The sequence below is a fragment of the Maniola jurtina genome, chromosome 2 (genome assembly GCF_905333055.1).
Source record: "Maniola jurtina chromosome 2, ilManJurt1.1, whole genome shotgun sequence".
Taxonomy (NCBI): Eukaryota; Metazoa; Arthropoda; class Insecta; order Lepidoptera; family Nymphalidae; genus Maniola; species Maniola jurtina.
This window is the reverse complement of record NC_060030.1, coordinates 9,460,126-9,477,329: the sequence shown is the minus strand read 5'-3', so window position 1 is coordinate 9,477,329 and position 17,204 is coordinate 9,460,126. Positions and strand designations below refer to the sequence as shown.

Here is a 17,204-nt window from a genome sequence, read left to right as displayed (position 1 = left end):
TTAAATATTTGCTTTACTATTTGGATCGGCATAGCATCGTTACAGCACATAAGCCGCACATTAATTATAAATTGTTATTAGATTACTTTCATTATTTTTCTTACTTGCCCGGATAATACCTGTATACCTGCCTCTTCTCGTGTTTTAATTTTTTAATAATTATTTAATAATTTTCATATTGCTAGTCTTTTTGTTTTGTTTTAAGTGTTTTGTTTAATCCTTGCTTTATTTTACATATTGTCGAAACTAAATTATTTGTATTTAAGTAACTCATGGTCCGTGACCTCACTTTTTTAGGCTCCCACTGAAAACCAGCGCTGCAGCTTGCTGCAGCATTATGCTGAGTGGGAGACCTATGTTTGGTCACATGTGACACATTCATTTTAGTACATTTTAGCTCATAAGTATAATATTATGTAGTATAACTCGATTAGTTTTTAAGATGCAATGTAGTGTTACAGTGACCTAATAAAAAAAGTTTTCTTTCTTCTTTCTTCTTTCTCTTGGAAAGGCCTATGTCCAGCTGTCGACGCATACAGGCTAATGGAATGGCATGGAATGAAAAAGTATAGGTCAACGCTTGATCATATAACATTATCATCCCCATCATCATCGTCAGTTACTATGATTCTCTTACGGGTCTCCTCATTTTCTAATTTGATCACATAGAGAAACTCCATGCATAGCTCTCTCCTCGCCCACTGCAAAGTGACACTGAATTTTGTTAGGAAGAGCTTATCTTTCATTATAATAATTATGTAGATACATCTAATGTTTCTTTGGTAATCATTCTCAAAAGGCGGAGGCCCACTTGTCACAAATCCTAGAAATCTCGCCGCTAATATCATTACGGCACTAAAGTTTACGACCTCTCGAGTTTGAAAATTGCCCGGATCTTGGTAGGAATTTTTAAATGAATTCAAATAATTCAAAGGGAAAATAAAATTACCGCAGTCGACGTGGATTAAATTACTACGACGTAATTTGAGTCAAGAAACTTGGGATATAGATCATGATACTGAATTGAGTTATGCAAGTGGTGCGATGTGTAAATGGAATATTCACCAGTCGAGTACTTTAAAGCGGTTACGATTAAGGGCAACATTAAGTCGGATACTTTGTTCGTAAATAATTGTGTCTGTGAAAATGAAAGTTTCGCTTAGGTAGGTAATTATAGGGTCGCCTAACAAATCTCGATGGAAAATTTTTCATTACATGCAATACCGCTCACATTTCAACACTGGATAACATTAAAGATGAACAAAAACTGTATTTTAGTGGAAGCCGAATTATGCTTGCCAAAGCTGAAAACGAAACTTTTAAATGCAAAGCAGACTAGCCTGTAACAATCACTCAGTATCTTCACGGTAAAAATGTATTTTTTTAACGATCAGAAAACTTTAATGCAATTAAATTCTCAACAACATATTATAAGCAAAGTATACAATATAAATTCATTATAAACCTGTTAAATTTTTTCAAAGAATCATAAAGTAGATATTATTATGTAGGAAGTACATTTGTATACTTTCCGCATCCCCGCTCGCAACTATACCGGAAATCTAATTTGCCGTTTCCCATTCGCTATCTCTAGAAATATTTTATTTTAATTAATATTTAGAATAAAATATTGTGTGCAGTTGAATCAATAGATTTCTTGACTTAACAATAAAACAAAACGGATGTAAAATAAGAATAAATTTTTAAAGAAGACTTGCCGGTAATCGAGTTTGAGAGTTTTGAAAGCGAATCCAAACAAAATAATCGAAATTGAAATACTCATCGACCGTTGAACGAACCAGCCAACACGCATAACTCACCTCATACAAGTACTTACGAATTCATTTCGGCGGAAATTCTAAACTTGCTATCCCGAGATCCCATTGGTATTTCAACAAAGCTCAAAAGTTGTAGAGGTATTCGAAATTGTTTACAAAATTCAATCCTATAGCTTCGAGCAGATTAAATCTAATTTCAACTTGTAGGTAAGTCTGAAATAAGTCTTCATAAAACCGGAGTCCTTTGATTTAACCCTCCCTGAAGTTAGGCATGCTGATTGCCCGAAAGTTGGCCTGACTTGTTTTTTACGCTGGGTTTTTCTTACTGAAAAAACAAATCGGAAACAAGCGAGTAAGTAATGGCTTAGAAGTGACTTCGAGGATCAGGCTACCTCGGGAAGTGCGGGAATCTGCCTACTAAGTAAAACTTACTATTCAATCCTATGATTGAGTACAAAGTTTCACTGGAATTACTTACCTGAGTAATATGTACGCTTACATTATTATTATTTACTAGCGACCCATCCAGGTTAACTATGGTTCTATAGGTACTTTGTTTCTATTTACGCAGCGCAAACCACGGAAGCTCTCAGATGGGATGATTTTTTATCAGATAATAGGGTGAGCATCAGATAATGATAATGAACTAAAAACCGACTAACTGCGAGTCAGGCTCGCGCACTGAGGGTTCCGTACTCGGGTATTTTTTTCGACATTTTGCACGATAAATCAAAAACTATTATACATAAAAATAAATAAAAAATCTGTTTTAGAGTGTAGTAAAACCCTTTCATATGATACCCCACTTGGTATAATTCTTACTACTATCTTACTTTGAAAATTGAAACACATTTTAATTTTTTTTTAAATGATGTAACCACAAATTCGCGGTTTTCAAAATTCCTGTACTTGTGCTATAAGACCTACCTACCCGCCAAATTTCATGATTCTAGGTCAAAGGGAAGTACCCTATAGGTTTCTTGACAGACACGACGGACGGACGGACAGACAAACAGACAGACAACAAAGTGATCCTATAAGGGTTCCGTTTTCCTTATTAGGTACGGAATCCTAATGATGATATCAGCAGATAATGATGATTAACTAATAATGACATCATCAGATATTGATGATTAACAGCTAGTGCTGATATTAATAAGAAACCTGTTAATAATTTGATGGCATTATTTTTTAACTCCACGATACTAAGAACCCATTTGGTGCTTTCATAGCAACGGCAGATAGAAGACAAACGGAAACGGAAAGGAGTCGGCAATAGTCGGCGGATGTCCTGACAATCCCGAAAAGCTGAGAACTCACTCCGTGACGCCTGCTGTTTTATGTTCGAGGGATGATTCCTAAGACATAGGTTTGCTATATGTTTCGTTGCATTAGATATTATTTTGTTAAATACCGAATATAATTCAATACTATTACCCGCAACTTCGTCCGTATGGATTTATGTTTTTAAAAATCCTGTGGTAGCTCTTCGATTTTGGTGGATTAAAGGTACCCTATATCTGTGTCCGGGGTACAAGCTATCTATGTACAAAATACATAGATGATGCTTACGACTTCGTCTAAGTGCACTTAAGTTCGTTAATAATCCCATGGGAACTCTTAAATTTTTCTGGGATAAAAAATACCTACCTATGAGTTAGCTTGCATCCAGCATATGATCCATAAAATCCATCCAACATAAAATCAGTTAAACGGATGAGCCGTGAAAAGCTAGCAGACAGACAGAATGATACACTTTCGCTTTAATAATAATGTACTTAGTAAGTGTTAGCTCAGAGTAAGGATGATAATATTATTATGTTAGTATACTCTGCTTATACCTACTGTGGTATTAGTGTAGATTTGCAACAACTCAGTAAGTTTAGATTTCCTAAGTGCCAGACGCGGTTTGAAAATACGATGGTATTTATAGACGGGCATAAAAGAAAGCAGAAATCCGAACGGAGGGAGTAAGGCAGGTTTCCTATTGCGATACCTACTTAAGTTGGGAGGCTTTTGAAAATCGCTTTCAGTTTAATGTCTGCTTTACGTGCGAGTGCATCGACAATGGGCAATTTTATGGATCGGCGTGCAGCCGCATTGTGGTATCAAAGATGGATTGATATTTTTTATTCAGTGCCATAAAAGCGTCTAAAAATTGAACACTATAATAAAAAGTTCTTGACCATGCAAACCTTGATAAACTATTCCTGGAGGCCGAATGCTGCTAGGTCTCTTGGTGCTCGAGAGCCTCTTTGAGTGTCTGTTTCTAGACTTTAATATGCTTTTCAAAATTCAAATTTGAGCATTTTCTAAATCCACCTTAACTTATTAAAATCCTCCGTTTAATCTATTCAGGTAGGTATGTATATCTACTTGAAATAAAACTGTAACTAACGATTTAGGTACGTATATCCAAAACTAAACAACCCCTTGTTTATAAATTGATGGAAACACTGAAGTTCGAAGAATATTACTTAAGTAAATTGGAAATTACTAGCACTTAGGTACGTATAGGCTATAGACTTCAATACTGACTGCATTATACCTACTTAATTGAATGTTAAACTAAGCAGAATGTTGTGCTAACTCAAATAGATTCTCATTCAAGCAAACTTAGTGAAATAGCGTTAGCACGGCAAGAAGCTGGAATCACAGATTTGGAATATAATAATAATATCTGAATACTTATATGAATATGATTTCGTATATTACTACTTAATTCATTTTTGGTTAATATGCAAAATCAGTAATGTAGTGTAAATATTTACATCGAAGATCGCAATAATTAAAAATTGAGTTCCATTAAAATCCATTGGTATTTGGCATGAAAGATTCAGGAGGTGCTAAAGAGGTGCTAGTAAGGAAAGGTTCCTCTTCTTTCCTGATTTTTATGAAACTTGACCTGCTAGCCGGTTTGTAGAAGATTCACAATACTACACTAATATTTATACTATACTATAAACAGTTTTGTGAGTTTGTTTGAAGGAAGTGATATCTGGAACTACTAAACCGATTTTAAAATTCTTTCACCTGTAGATAGCTGCATTATTCCTTAGGGGCATAGGCTATATTTTATTTACAAACAATTAGAGAACCCTAAGAAAATTATAAGTATCAGTGCGCAGCGAGGGCGAGTCGCCAGTAGTAAGGTTTTCATAAGTTTAAGTAGGTACCTATATGATTTGGTGTTGTAGAATTCCAATTGGTTTCAAATCCATACTAGTAGTATTATAAAGTGTGTCTGTCTGTCTGTCTATCTGCTGCCTTTTCACGTCTCAACAGTTCAACCGATTCTGACGAAAGGTACAGGGTTAGCTTATATCCCGGGAACATTCAACATTCAAAAAAAATTCAACAGTTCCCACGGGATCTTTAAAAACCTAAATCTACGCAGACGAAGTCGCGGGCATCCTCTAGTGACTAGAGGATGCCCGCGACTTCGTCTACTCTAGTAGAGTCTAGTCACTCATAAAGGGATGAAAAATACCTATGATAATATTATATCTTAGGTAGGTTTATAAGTACATAATTTAATTAAGATCTTTTCAAAAATTTAATCCGCCAAAGTAATTTAAATAGCCGTGTCCTCACACCTTTTACAAGATAATCCATAGCGATTATAGCCTGTTATTATACGCACGACCCCTCAACCCTGCAGATAGATGGAGCAATCAGTCGGAACCCTGTCGGGGCCTATGCTGACGTAGAATTTGCAGAGTCCCTTCCAAGACAATTTATGGATCACACGCTGTAAATCTACTAGCTGTGTTTACGAAACATAGCCTTCATAAAGCAAGCCATTTTGTACTTATAATAATAATAGAAAAAAGTAAGTAAATGAAAGGAAAATTACCACAGAATGTGAAATTGATGATGATTGCTTTCACCTGTCTCCGTGACGCTGATTTAAAGTCGCACTAATAAAATAAGCTGCACAATAAGAGTTGGTAGGTAGTGGGACGTTCCGAAAAAGTGATGGAAAATGTCGATAACTATCTACACGACTACCCAAAAAAGGAGTAAGCATAATGGCCGATTCACACCAATTGCATATGCAGCACGTACACGTGACACGTGCGTTGTGACGCGCGTGAACCCATAGACGTAACTGCACGCATTACGTCTACGTGAACTTTCACGCCACGCAAGCGGTATGCCATTTTTCATACAGTACCATACAGTACAACGCAATGGTACGCGCTACGTCTACGCTTACGCAGCCTGTGTGAACGAGCTCTTAATAATTTCAGGGTTCATATTGTATCTATGCCAGTTTCTTTACCCCACCATAACTTCTAAATGCATGTACAGATTTGAATGTGTGGGATATCGCAAGGATAATGTTTTACGGTAGGTAATGTCTGTTGACTTATTTTTACACTGGATGAGTTTGATGATAAAGGGAATATTTTTTCTAAATTGAATTGTCTCTATTCGTTGCGTAACTTGTGAGTAACTTAATATTAATGAAATAGAACAAAGAATTTCGAAAGAAAATATACCTAATATTATTAGGTATTAAGTATTCTAAACGAAGTCTACCAAATAATCAGAAGGACCAAAAACAATCACAAAGTTATCAAAGTTTTGGTCCTTTGCGACAGGAGTGAAAATACCTTAGGACTAATCTACTTCGTAATACTGTTAGGTTGTTGTATTAAGAGCTTTTCTTTTTCTTGAATAAGGTTCCTAAGGATGAAATTACTTTCGAGAAAATATTATGTACCTACCTGTTTAAGCGAACAATATCTGGGTTTTACAATCTTTTTGTTTCTCAATTAACTATTTCATTATCATTTATTTAATTACTCATTATCTCACAAATTCAACATTAGTGATAAAATCAAAAGTGTACAATGATACCTACTCGTATTTAGATAAATTACTTTGAGTATGCGTTTTGAGTAAGTAAGTATAATCTCAATATAAGTACTTATAAAAGGAAAAGCTGACTGACTGAGTGATCTGATCTATTAAAGCACAGCTCAAACTACTGGTCGGATCGGGCTACAAATTGGCATTCAGATAGCTTATGAAGTAGACATGCGCTAAGAAAGGATTTTTGTAAATTCAACCCCTAAGCGATTAAACCCCTGTTAAAAATTTGGATAGTCCACGCGGTCTACACAAACAAACTTAATTTGATAACTGAAAATCGATACAAAATAAGAGAATAATTAGATTAGATACCTACTTGTTAATGCATTGTTCATTGTTTAGTCAGTTAATTGCATTAATCATACTAGGTATAAATGCGAAAGTGTGTCGGCCTTTCCGCTTATCCAATTTTGATAAAATTTGTATTAGATAACTTGCATCCCTGAGAAGGGGGCCTTGCCTACTTTGTACCTGGCAAATTAAAGTTAGTGATAATGCGTCATACGAGCCTAATTGATTTTTTGAGAAACTACGGTCAAATTAGGTACGTTTAACAAAGCTGGTCCTTTATCGATAATAACTTGTAGTAGGTACTCCCATCGCTAGCTCAGTTACCCGATATCAAACGCGTCGACAGTTTTCACCCCGTTTGGGGTGAGTTTTTACGGGATCCACTCATTCGGCCCCTCAACGACAACAAACATTAGGCTGGCTCAATCATGCTCACTTGCGTTAGCGGTCCGCACTCCGCAACGATTTTCGGCCTTGTTTAAACATCCGTCATGCCAATCTATTTTCTCACTTTGTTCTGGGATATTGTGGGGAGGTTTTCCCTTATTCCCACTTGCTTCGTACCTATTCTATTGTATTCAGTTTTCTGACCTTCGAATCTATTTTCAGGTAAGTAATATTCTGTTAGATTTATCCTTCAGTTTTAGATTTTTTAAAGATGTTTCTACCAAATGCAATAGGTACCTAGTACCTACCTACACATTTGATCAAGCCAATAACAAGTAAAGGCTTCGAGTTGATTCCCGTTTGTCTAATGACCTTTTTTGAAAGCTTGAGGTCTGATCCTATGGAAGGCTTCAGCCACTAACACAGAATAATATAATAGTTATACTATACAAAAGGGAACTTGAAACAATCGATTTTGGAAAAATATACTTGATGCACATTATAATGACGGAATGTGTTGGACACAACTATCTCTTTAACATGATTATAGCTAGAGTTTAGTTTGCTTATCAGCATTGTGCACCATGTGCAGAGTTTGCCTTTGTTTGCAAGTTACAATTTGTGCCAGTTGGGACTGTAGTAGAAATATAATTTCAGTGTCTATACCGCATGTTAGAAGTAGATACCTTGTCGACCATAGTATGCGACAAGTTGAGATGGCAATCGCAAACCCGCGCTCGCCCGCAGCGGGTTAGCGAGGCGTCCCCACCCCGATTGCCATCTCAGCCTGTCGCGCACTATACCTACGTATTCAGCACCTTATTAAAAGGACAGTGGCTTACTCAAAATTAGGCTGTAAACATCAAGCAGACTAATTCTTCTTTAGATATAACTCAAAATTTAAAAACCCCCGACACAAAAACCTCTACAAGAAAACTAGAAAAGAGCTGATAACTTTCAAACGGCTGAACCGATCTTCTTCGATCATAGCTCTGCTAAGAACACTCTCGATCTAGCCACTAATCAAACAAAAAAAAACTAATTTAAAATCGGTTCATTCGTTTAGGAGCTACGATGCCACAGACAGATACACAGATACCTACACACGTCAAACTTATAACAGCCCTCTTTTTGGGTCGGGGGTTAAAAATAAAATCAACGGCAGCAAACTTTTAGGGTAGACAGTGTTTTTTCACATGTATGAAGCGCGCACCTTATCTTCATCAGAATTCTACAATCCAATTTGGTCAAGCGAATTTCTTCATTAAAACCAGTTCTTCAAACTCCAAACTCCAAACCTCCAAAACCCAGACGTCTAATCTGCAATATCGAAGAGGCCAAGAAATATCTGTTTCTTGACCTCATTGACATTCCAGTTTGCTGTTCAGTAACTCGTAGGTGCTCTCAGAACGCCAATGTGTAGAAACTAGAAAGAAGAAACAATTGTTTCGATCTCATTTGCTAAAACTGAGTGACTCTTGTTTTTTCTACAAAAATTGGCAGACGTATAACACCGTTAGTCAGCAAATGGAAACGAAAGGAATATCGTAAAATTCTGTCGCAACGGTAAATGCCGTCGTAGTCGCGTTATTTATACGGCGCTTTTGAAACGGTGCCGCTTTTAACAGCGCTTTTAAGTGCTGCCCTATACGATAGGGATAGCAAACCGCAACCCGTGCCTTTCATGGTTTAAATTGTAAAGGCTATTTATTCTATGACCTAAGAAGATTAAAAACTAGAAATTCTATACATAAGTAATAGGTATGTATAAGCCTAGTCTTAGGTACCTACTACAAAACAAAGCCTAGGACCAACTAGGTAGGTATAGAGACAATTTTGTTTGGTGGGAGGCTTCGGCGTGATTTTTTGCATAGAAATTGATAGACTTGGGAAGTGACATAGGATTCATTTTATTACGACAATCATAGAGTTCCCACGGACTTTTACAGACCTAAATCGACGCTGATCAAGCATTAAATAGGTATTTAGAGAGACGCCATTTTACCTAAGCAAGCACCTATCTACTATATTATGTAATGTAACACGCCCTTTATACGATTACTCATAAATCGATACAAAATCTAATCGGATTAAAAATCTAACTAAGGTAGGTATGTCATGGTAATAATTGAGCGATATCTAGGTACAGCTTTTTATGTTTTTTTTTATCTAAACCAAAAGCCATTAATATACCTACTAATTTTTCATCTCTGAAAACTTTAAAAAAAAGTTTGTACAAAACAGTTCTAACCTACCCCCTGCCCAATAAATGAGGATAGTTTCATATATTTTCTTACAAACATGTTTACGAGTGGATGTAACATGTGTGCAGCAAAATACGTCGGTCGTCGGCACTTCGCAGTTCGCGCCATACTCAGACTCGTGTCCGACAAACTCGTTAAAAGTTGGCGAAACAACGGAAGCATCGTTGCTTGGAGACACTTGCGACTCCAGACGTTAAGTACAAGAGTGTAACACGACAATAATTTGGAACATTTTGTCACCACACAAAACTAACTTGGTGATATTTAAGACCCATCTTTATCTACTACAATATGTACGTACCTACCTAGTCTAGTCGGAAACTAATTTTCTTCAGTTCGAAATAAATTAAGTGATAGGTACTCGTAAGATTAGCTAAGAAAATAGAAGGAATTTTCTTCTAGGTATTTGCACGTTATGTGGTTATTATTTTAGGACCGATAGACGTTGAGGTCCCAAGGTGCTGAAATAGTGAAGACCCACCACTATAAAGGTGGACGGACGACATCAGGAGAATCGCAGGTAGTCGCTGGATTAAGGCGGCGCGGCGCAAGGCCATAGCGTGTGGAAGTTCTACAAGAGACCTATGTAGTGCATAGGTCTAGTCTAGGGTATCGATTGATGACGATCATGATGCTGATGATATTTAAGAATGCACATCAATTTGAACTTTAAAGGCAGCTTTGTAGTTAGTTAGCTTACATTATATTTCTGTATTGATATAGATACCTTTGTCACTAAAAGCTTTAAAAAGTTTAGGCAATTCGTTCTATTCTATTCTAACCGTAAATGACCAGTCGATAGCAAAAGAGGAACAAAAACTGTTCGGGCGACCGCCAAGCGTTAATAAATTCTTCGAATTTGTGGCCTGGGAAAGCCATGGAAATCGCTGCGGGAATCCGGCGGTCTAGCGTTACTGCAATTGTGGATAGTTACGAATGTTACGATCGCCAAACTACGCTACGCACTTCTACTTTTCAAAATATAACTTGCATTTTAAAACCATTGTAAAACTTAGGTAGACATTTTATTTGTGAGCGTTGCATCGCAAGCTCCAAATCAGATCAATTTTTAACAATAAACTGACAGTTTAATAATGTGATGGGAAGGAAATGAAAAATTGTTGTAGTAAAACAAAAACAAATCATTTATTTAATACATTTTATTTCAAAAAAATTATACAATCATTAAAAATATATTATTAATATTAGTGTCCCTTCTATATCAGTTCAGTCAACGCATTTAGTGCCGCGCGATGTCCATGCATATTATGATCTAGGTACGCGCTCCTATAGCGCTCTGCGTTCTTATCCTGAATTTGTAAATATTTTCCCACACTCAATAAGGAAACCTAAGTCTTAGCAGAAGGAACGACTGACGGCTGACAGTAACGGCAAAAACGTCTTCATTTAAACATTACAAACGTGTAGCGGGAGCCACGCGGAGGGTAGACCCCGTTCACACTTTTGCACCGCACGTTTTTTGCAGGATACCTAATGGCGCGTTATATTGAGTATAGAATAATTCTTATTTTGCTTTATGGCTTTTAGTAGTGCCACACATAGAACAATAATTCACGCCACACGATGTTTGTATTGCAAAAAAACTTATTTTTATTCGTGTTTTCATTTTCTGTTTGCGCCGCTATTCGCATTGGATAAGATATATATATCATGCAAAAAAACGTGCAGTATTCCTCCCGTATGAACGTGATTTTACAAGTTTCATCGTGGATACGCAGCTTTCTGTTCTAATTTGTATGCGATTTTATTCTACTATATTATGGCGTGATAAATTATTTTAATGTGCCGTTAACGTAGTTCTTTATTACTATTACGAGAGCCAATATTTTCATTAAAAAAATTATGACTGTGATCTACGAACAAATAATAACTGAACAAACTGAACACGTATTTTGAAATTAAGCCAAACAGAAGTCGTGATCATAATAATTTGCAAAAATGTTATTAAGAAAATAGTATCAAACAATATGCACAGCATGGTGAAACATTTTTTAATCATGCTTCGAAAATATATATTTTAGCTCAGAAAATACAACAGGAAACAATTTAAACGCAATTTGCTAAAAAATTAAACTAAAAATAAATATAGGTCAATAATTAATAGGAGCATACATGGCTATTCATATTGGCGATTGCATATTTGCAGTTATTGCCAAAATATTTTACTTACCTACGAACAAATACACGATACATTCGTGGTCTGTGACATGGATATAATAAAAGCCGCATACACTTTAGTTACGAATTTTCCTGTACGATTTCTTTGATGTAACTATAAAATTGATAAGAATTGTGTTAAGGCGTATTTGATTGCTACATTTGCCAAATAGGCAATTTATACACGTAGCAAGCAAACAATTTGGCAAATATACAACTCCGCGTTATTTGCTAAATATACTTAGGAATTATGCATCTATACGAATAGCCACAAGCAAGATGCGGGTGTACGCGTTTACTAAATGCACAAACAGTTCGTGAAAATAACGGTACATAACTCAGTGTTGCTAGTCGATACATGTACCTAGTGATACGATAAACTTGGTAAACTAATAAATTATTCGAAGTCATTATATCAATCTGATTGATACTATAACTCAATCGTCAATATTATAGTTATCACTATATTATATCTAACAATAGTACAATTACATCTAAAAATTATAATCTTAAATAACAGGTACATCTAAAAGAAACCTTAATCAAAAATTGACATTTTATTTTTACATTCACACAAAAAAAAAAATCAGCGACCAAACAATCTGAGACAATTATTATTATATTAGTCATTACACATAAGTATCAAAATCTACCAAGTATATCAATTGGTTACGTCATTCAAAATGGGAGAGATCGGTACGGGCTTAGGCTTTTCAATGCCAGCTAACTGATAAATAACTTCATCTTTAAGCTGAGGTAGACTTGACACCCTGGCCAATGTTATATCCAAATATTTATTATACACTGCTTGGTATTTGGATTTTTCTACATTTATAACGATCTTCGCCATCTCACGCATAATGGGTGTAATGTGTTCTAGAGTGTACTCCGAGTAGTACACGAGCGTGGGGGTCCACACCTCCGTTAGTTTTTGATTCGATAGCAGGTACAGGGACAGGCAAATGGCTGCAGCGGCCAACTCTGAAGGTCTGTAGTGCGCCATCGAGTATTCCACTAGGCACAAGTCCACGAAATATTTTGCTAGGTGATGATTTTTGGAGTTCCCGTGCGCGGCTTTCACAAATCTGGAAGGAAATAAAACTATTAGATATTAATTTTGATAAAATTTATATGCAGCAGATATTATTGTGCACAATAATATTATGTGTGCAAAAAGTATTTCTTCACTCTCATAATTCGATGGAAGGCCATCAAACATATCTGGAGAGAGATAAAAAGCAGGACCAACGCTTTTGCGTTGCCTGGAAGAGACAACTTTAGTGATAAGGTCATCCTTTGTTTTTAAGTGTATTCTGTATTCTTACTCTTAAAATTTGTTAATAATAAAGATGTTTAAATTTTTTAAAAAAAGTTGTTATGCCGCAAACTTTCTTGCTCTGAGCTACTATTGAAAATTGGCAAGGCCAGTAGCCCAGTTTGACCAGCAGGCGTTGTTGGTGATGAAGGTGAAGTCATCCCTTCGAACTGACCTTCTGAGGAAGCTCAAAGGTACCGGCCTGGCGAGGCTGTAGCCCAGCTTGGCCAGCACGTCGAGCTCGCAGCGCAGCACGTCGGCGACGCTGTACGCGTTGTCGGTGATGAAGGTGAAGTCATCCCTTCGAACTGACCTTCTGAGGAAGCTCAAAGGTACCGGCCTGGCGAGGCTGTAGCCCAGCTTGGCCAGCACGTCGAGCTCGCAGCGCAGCACGTCGGCGACGCTGTACGCGTTGTCGGTGATGAAGGTGAAGTCATCCCTTCGAACTGACCTTCTGAGGAAGCTCAAAGGTACCGGCCTGGCGAGGCTGTAGCCCAGCTTGGCCAGCACGTCGAGCTCGCAGCGCAGCACGTCGGCGACGCTGTACGCGTTGTCGGTGATGAAGGTGAAGTCATCCCTTCGAACTGACCTTCTGAGGAAGCTCAAAGGTACCGGCCTGGCGAGGCTGTAGCCCAGCTTGGCCAGCACGTCGAGCTCGCAGCGCAGCACGTCGGCGACGCTGTACGCGTTGTCGGTGATGAAGGTGAAGTCATCCCTTCGAACTGACCTTCTGAGGAAGCTCAAAGGTACCGGCCTGGCGAGGCTGTAGCCCAGCTTGGCCAGCACGTCGAGCTCGCAGCGCAGCACGTCGGCGACGCTGTACGCGTTGTCGGTGATGAAGGTGAAGTCCGCCGCCTGAGGCGAATACACCTCTTCGTATTTGCTGGCGATGAACATCGCCGTTATGCCGACCAGTTGAAGCCGAGTCTTTCCAACGTTTTTCGCTGCCTGTAAAAGATCCAAATGTTATTAAGGTACGATTCACGCGCGCGTACTGAATGCAGCTTTGAGGAAGGCGCTCTTTTGCTGTTAAGCAGTCTGGTTAGTAAAATAAGCCTTTATAAGGACCTTATAATATTACTGGTTCTAGAAGACAAATTGTTCCAAATTACAGGGAAATATATAACTTTTTTATATATAAACACCCATAAGTGGGTAAGAGATAATATGTCAATTTTCTTTATTTTATTGATTATTTAATTACCTATTTATATTCAAACTGTAAACTGCCATACTGTTTTTAACAGGCTGTATCAATAATCAATATGCAGTTTTGAAATGATTATATAATTTACCTGTAAATAGCGGTCAATTATTCCAACAGTTAAATGGAAAGTCTCTAACTGTAGAGAGAATTGTTTCTGAACTTCAACCAACCAGTCTATCAGTGTGGCCCTCATTTTTCCATTGATATCAGGCTGCAAATTAACAAGATATTATATTTTTATACAATTTTTATAAATTATATATTTTCTGAATCTACTCAAAGACCTTCAATTTATTCATTTAGCAAATTGTGAGGAAACCAACTTTGAGAACTCTCAGAGATAATTGATCATAATAATGATGAATGTTACAGTGAAATGATCCTGATTTCATATATTACCTTCAAACTATTTTTTCCATTGATTACATCTACAAAATATTTCTTACACACAGAATGGTAATTTGTAAATAGTATAATATCAAGTCTAATTATTTGACTCAATGTTAAAATGGTAAAAATTCAAGAATAACTAACCTGTTTTGACAAGAAGTTTTTTTCAATTGCATACTTTTCCTCAAGCTTGGTCAAATATCTGTATATATCCTTAATGTAATCAGTCATAAGAAATGGAGCGTTGTTGTCTTTTGCGTCTATGTCTTCTATGTCATTAGGGAGTACTGGCGTAGGTGAATCCTTTACTTTGGTAATAGATTTTTTTGAAACATTATCACCCAATTTAAGCTTGCCAAGTGATTCTGTAGGTTCTTTGATAGTTGGTTTAATCAAGCTTTTGGTTTCTACAGCGTTCTCTTTAACAGGAGCCAGTTTTTTCTTCGCCTGGACAATTTTCTTTGACTGTACAAATATATTCACTGATTCTTTTATTTCATTTAGCTTATTCTGTGCATTTGGTGCAGCCTGAAATTTTACACAACAGATATTATTACTTACTTTGTGACTAACTTCCAACACCGACATAATATTATTGTAAGCTAAATATCTGTACATAAAATATAAGAAAGCGAGTTGTGCTAAAACTGAAATCTTGAGTTCTCCAAAAGTACCTACCTCGCATACAGAACAGCAAGATACTGTGAACATTAGCAACATTGTGGTCAATATCCAAATATCTTGTACGAAACATTTTTGCTTAAACTTTCTGATACAAACTGCTAAGATCTTCTGACATCTGTATTTCCTGTCAAGTATAACTTAAATACCTTTAAGGCAAGAGGGCAAAAGTGAAACAGCTTCTTCTAGGCAAGAGGCGCTCCAACTTAGACCTCATCATTGCTTTTTATTAGGCATGATTATTGTCAAGTGCAAGCTTAATTCACAATTAAAAAAAAAACCAGTACGGAGAACAGTATAGTTATTAGATAGTAGTAATACTTTACCCTGGTTACTAGAGCCCGAGCTGCAAGTCTGCCAGTGCTCTCTTCTCTTCTAAGAGGTGGTCTCGAAGCAGGCTGAACACCCTTAACAGATAATCCGGTGTCTATTTTGGATTGGACATGTTTATAGCTGAAAATAAAGATATACACTGTAATCAGTATATTATACGATGGCTTGGGTATATCTACCAGCACAGAAGTAGTTGGGTAAGATGGTCAAGTAAACAAGTTATATCTTTAAAGTAAGTAAATAAGGAACTTTGCTGTGAAATTGACGCCTTAGTTAAACTAAATTAATCACATTTTATGGTTTTTTCTTTATAAAGGTTCTTGGAATGAGCTAAAATTACAAGTAAAGTATTTTCAGAAAATCCCAAATATAACAAACCATCAATTTTTTTCAAGTAATACAAAAGGCAAATTCGTAGTTAGTTTTGAAATCATCAAAAAGTTACAATGTAATCGAAATGGCGGAATTATTTATAACGAGAGATGAGGGTATTAGTTACCTTCTAGCGATTCGACGATCTGCGCACTTATTTTCAATCTCGCAAGAAATTGTACCCTTGGCTACATTACTAACAGGTTGAGATTGAACATTTGTGTTGGTGTTTATTTCTCCAAGTGCCCCTCGCATGCTAAGCTCAGAGTGTTTTGTCGGTATTGTAGCGCCAACTTTTTTGGTAGCATACATGTTTTCCTGATCGTAAACCTGTATAAAGAAATTATTATGAAATTCAATCTTGAATTACTGATACATTGATACATATGCACAAGATTAACTATCATACATCTTTATTTTCTGTACAAAAGAAACTTACATTTTGATTCCTCCTGACGTGCATCTCCATTTCTCCTTTCCTGTCCGACGTGTCAACAGCTAAATCACAAGAAACGATTAATAATATCAAGAAAAGTTAGTTAAAGTTGGCATTAAAAAGAAGAACAATTTTGTTTCTACTGCTTACTTGATAAAAAGTATACAAAATGCAATCACAGCTTGATGGCCGAAGTTAACTCCAACTTGCCCAGATTGAAAATAACGACTGAAATACGTTTTCGGCACGTCCAACGAGTTTTCATTCTTGATGCACTCGTTGCGATTGGTCAATATTTTATGAAACGGATATAGTTTAACCACTTAATAAAATTTATCATCAAAATGACATGATTTATTTAAGAGATCATATTTGTTATAAATCTTAATAAATATTTTTTTATTTATTTATAATTAATTTATCTTTTATGGTATAAAAAAAACATTAAAACTAAAAAGAAATCGCTCAACAGTCTTTTCCTGTAAACAGCTGTGATCCATAATGAACATCTACTTTTTTTATAACGCTCGCCAGACCTTCTGATTCTGTTGGCAGTTGGACATGGTTGGTTGGACAGTAAGACTTAACCGAGAATCGTGAATCTGTGGTTCATTGACGTCTAATGGAGCCGCTTCATGCTTGTGGCCATCTTGTGGCAAACAACTTCAAGCATCGGCAAACACCACGGAGT

At 36.6% G+C, this 17,204-nt stretch overlaps 1 protein-coding gene across 1 annotated transcript; it reads right to left on the bottom strand.

Moving 5' to 3' along the window:
- Positions 1-10,746: 10,746 nt before the first annotated feature.
- On the bottom strand, positions 10,747-16,802 carry LOC123877653 (G2/mitotic-specific cyclin-B1). Its single transcript, XM_045924505.1, has 8 exons — positions 16,664-16,802; positions 16,517-16,575; positions 16,205-16,407; positions 15,699-15,825; positions 14,836-15,219; positions 14,390-14,512; positions 13,822-14,042; positions 10,747-12,864 (listed from the first exon to the last, which is right to left on the bottom strand). Exons 2-8 carry the CDS (start codon positions 16,544-16,546, stop codon positions 12,441-12,443), a joined length of 1,512 nt encoding a protein of 503 aa, XP_045780461.1. The 5' UTR covers positions 16,547-16,575; positions 16,664-16,802; the 3' UTR covers positions 10,747-12,440.
- Between the last annotated feature and the right edge of the window lie 402 nt (positions 16,803-17,204).

Coding starts and splice junctions, on each gene's coding strand:
- LOC123877653 (XM_045924505.1), bottom strand. CDS start 16,546: ATGGAGATGCACGTCAGGAGGAATCAAAAT. Junction 16,408..16,516: donor ACGTCAGGAGGAATCAAAAT/GTAAGTTTCTTT, acceptor TTCTTTATACAG/GTTTACGATCAGGAAAACAT. Junction 15,220..15,698: donor CTCGGGCTCTAGTAACCAGG/GTAAAGTATTAC, acceptor GTAAAATTTCAG/GCTGCACCAAATGCACAGAA.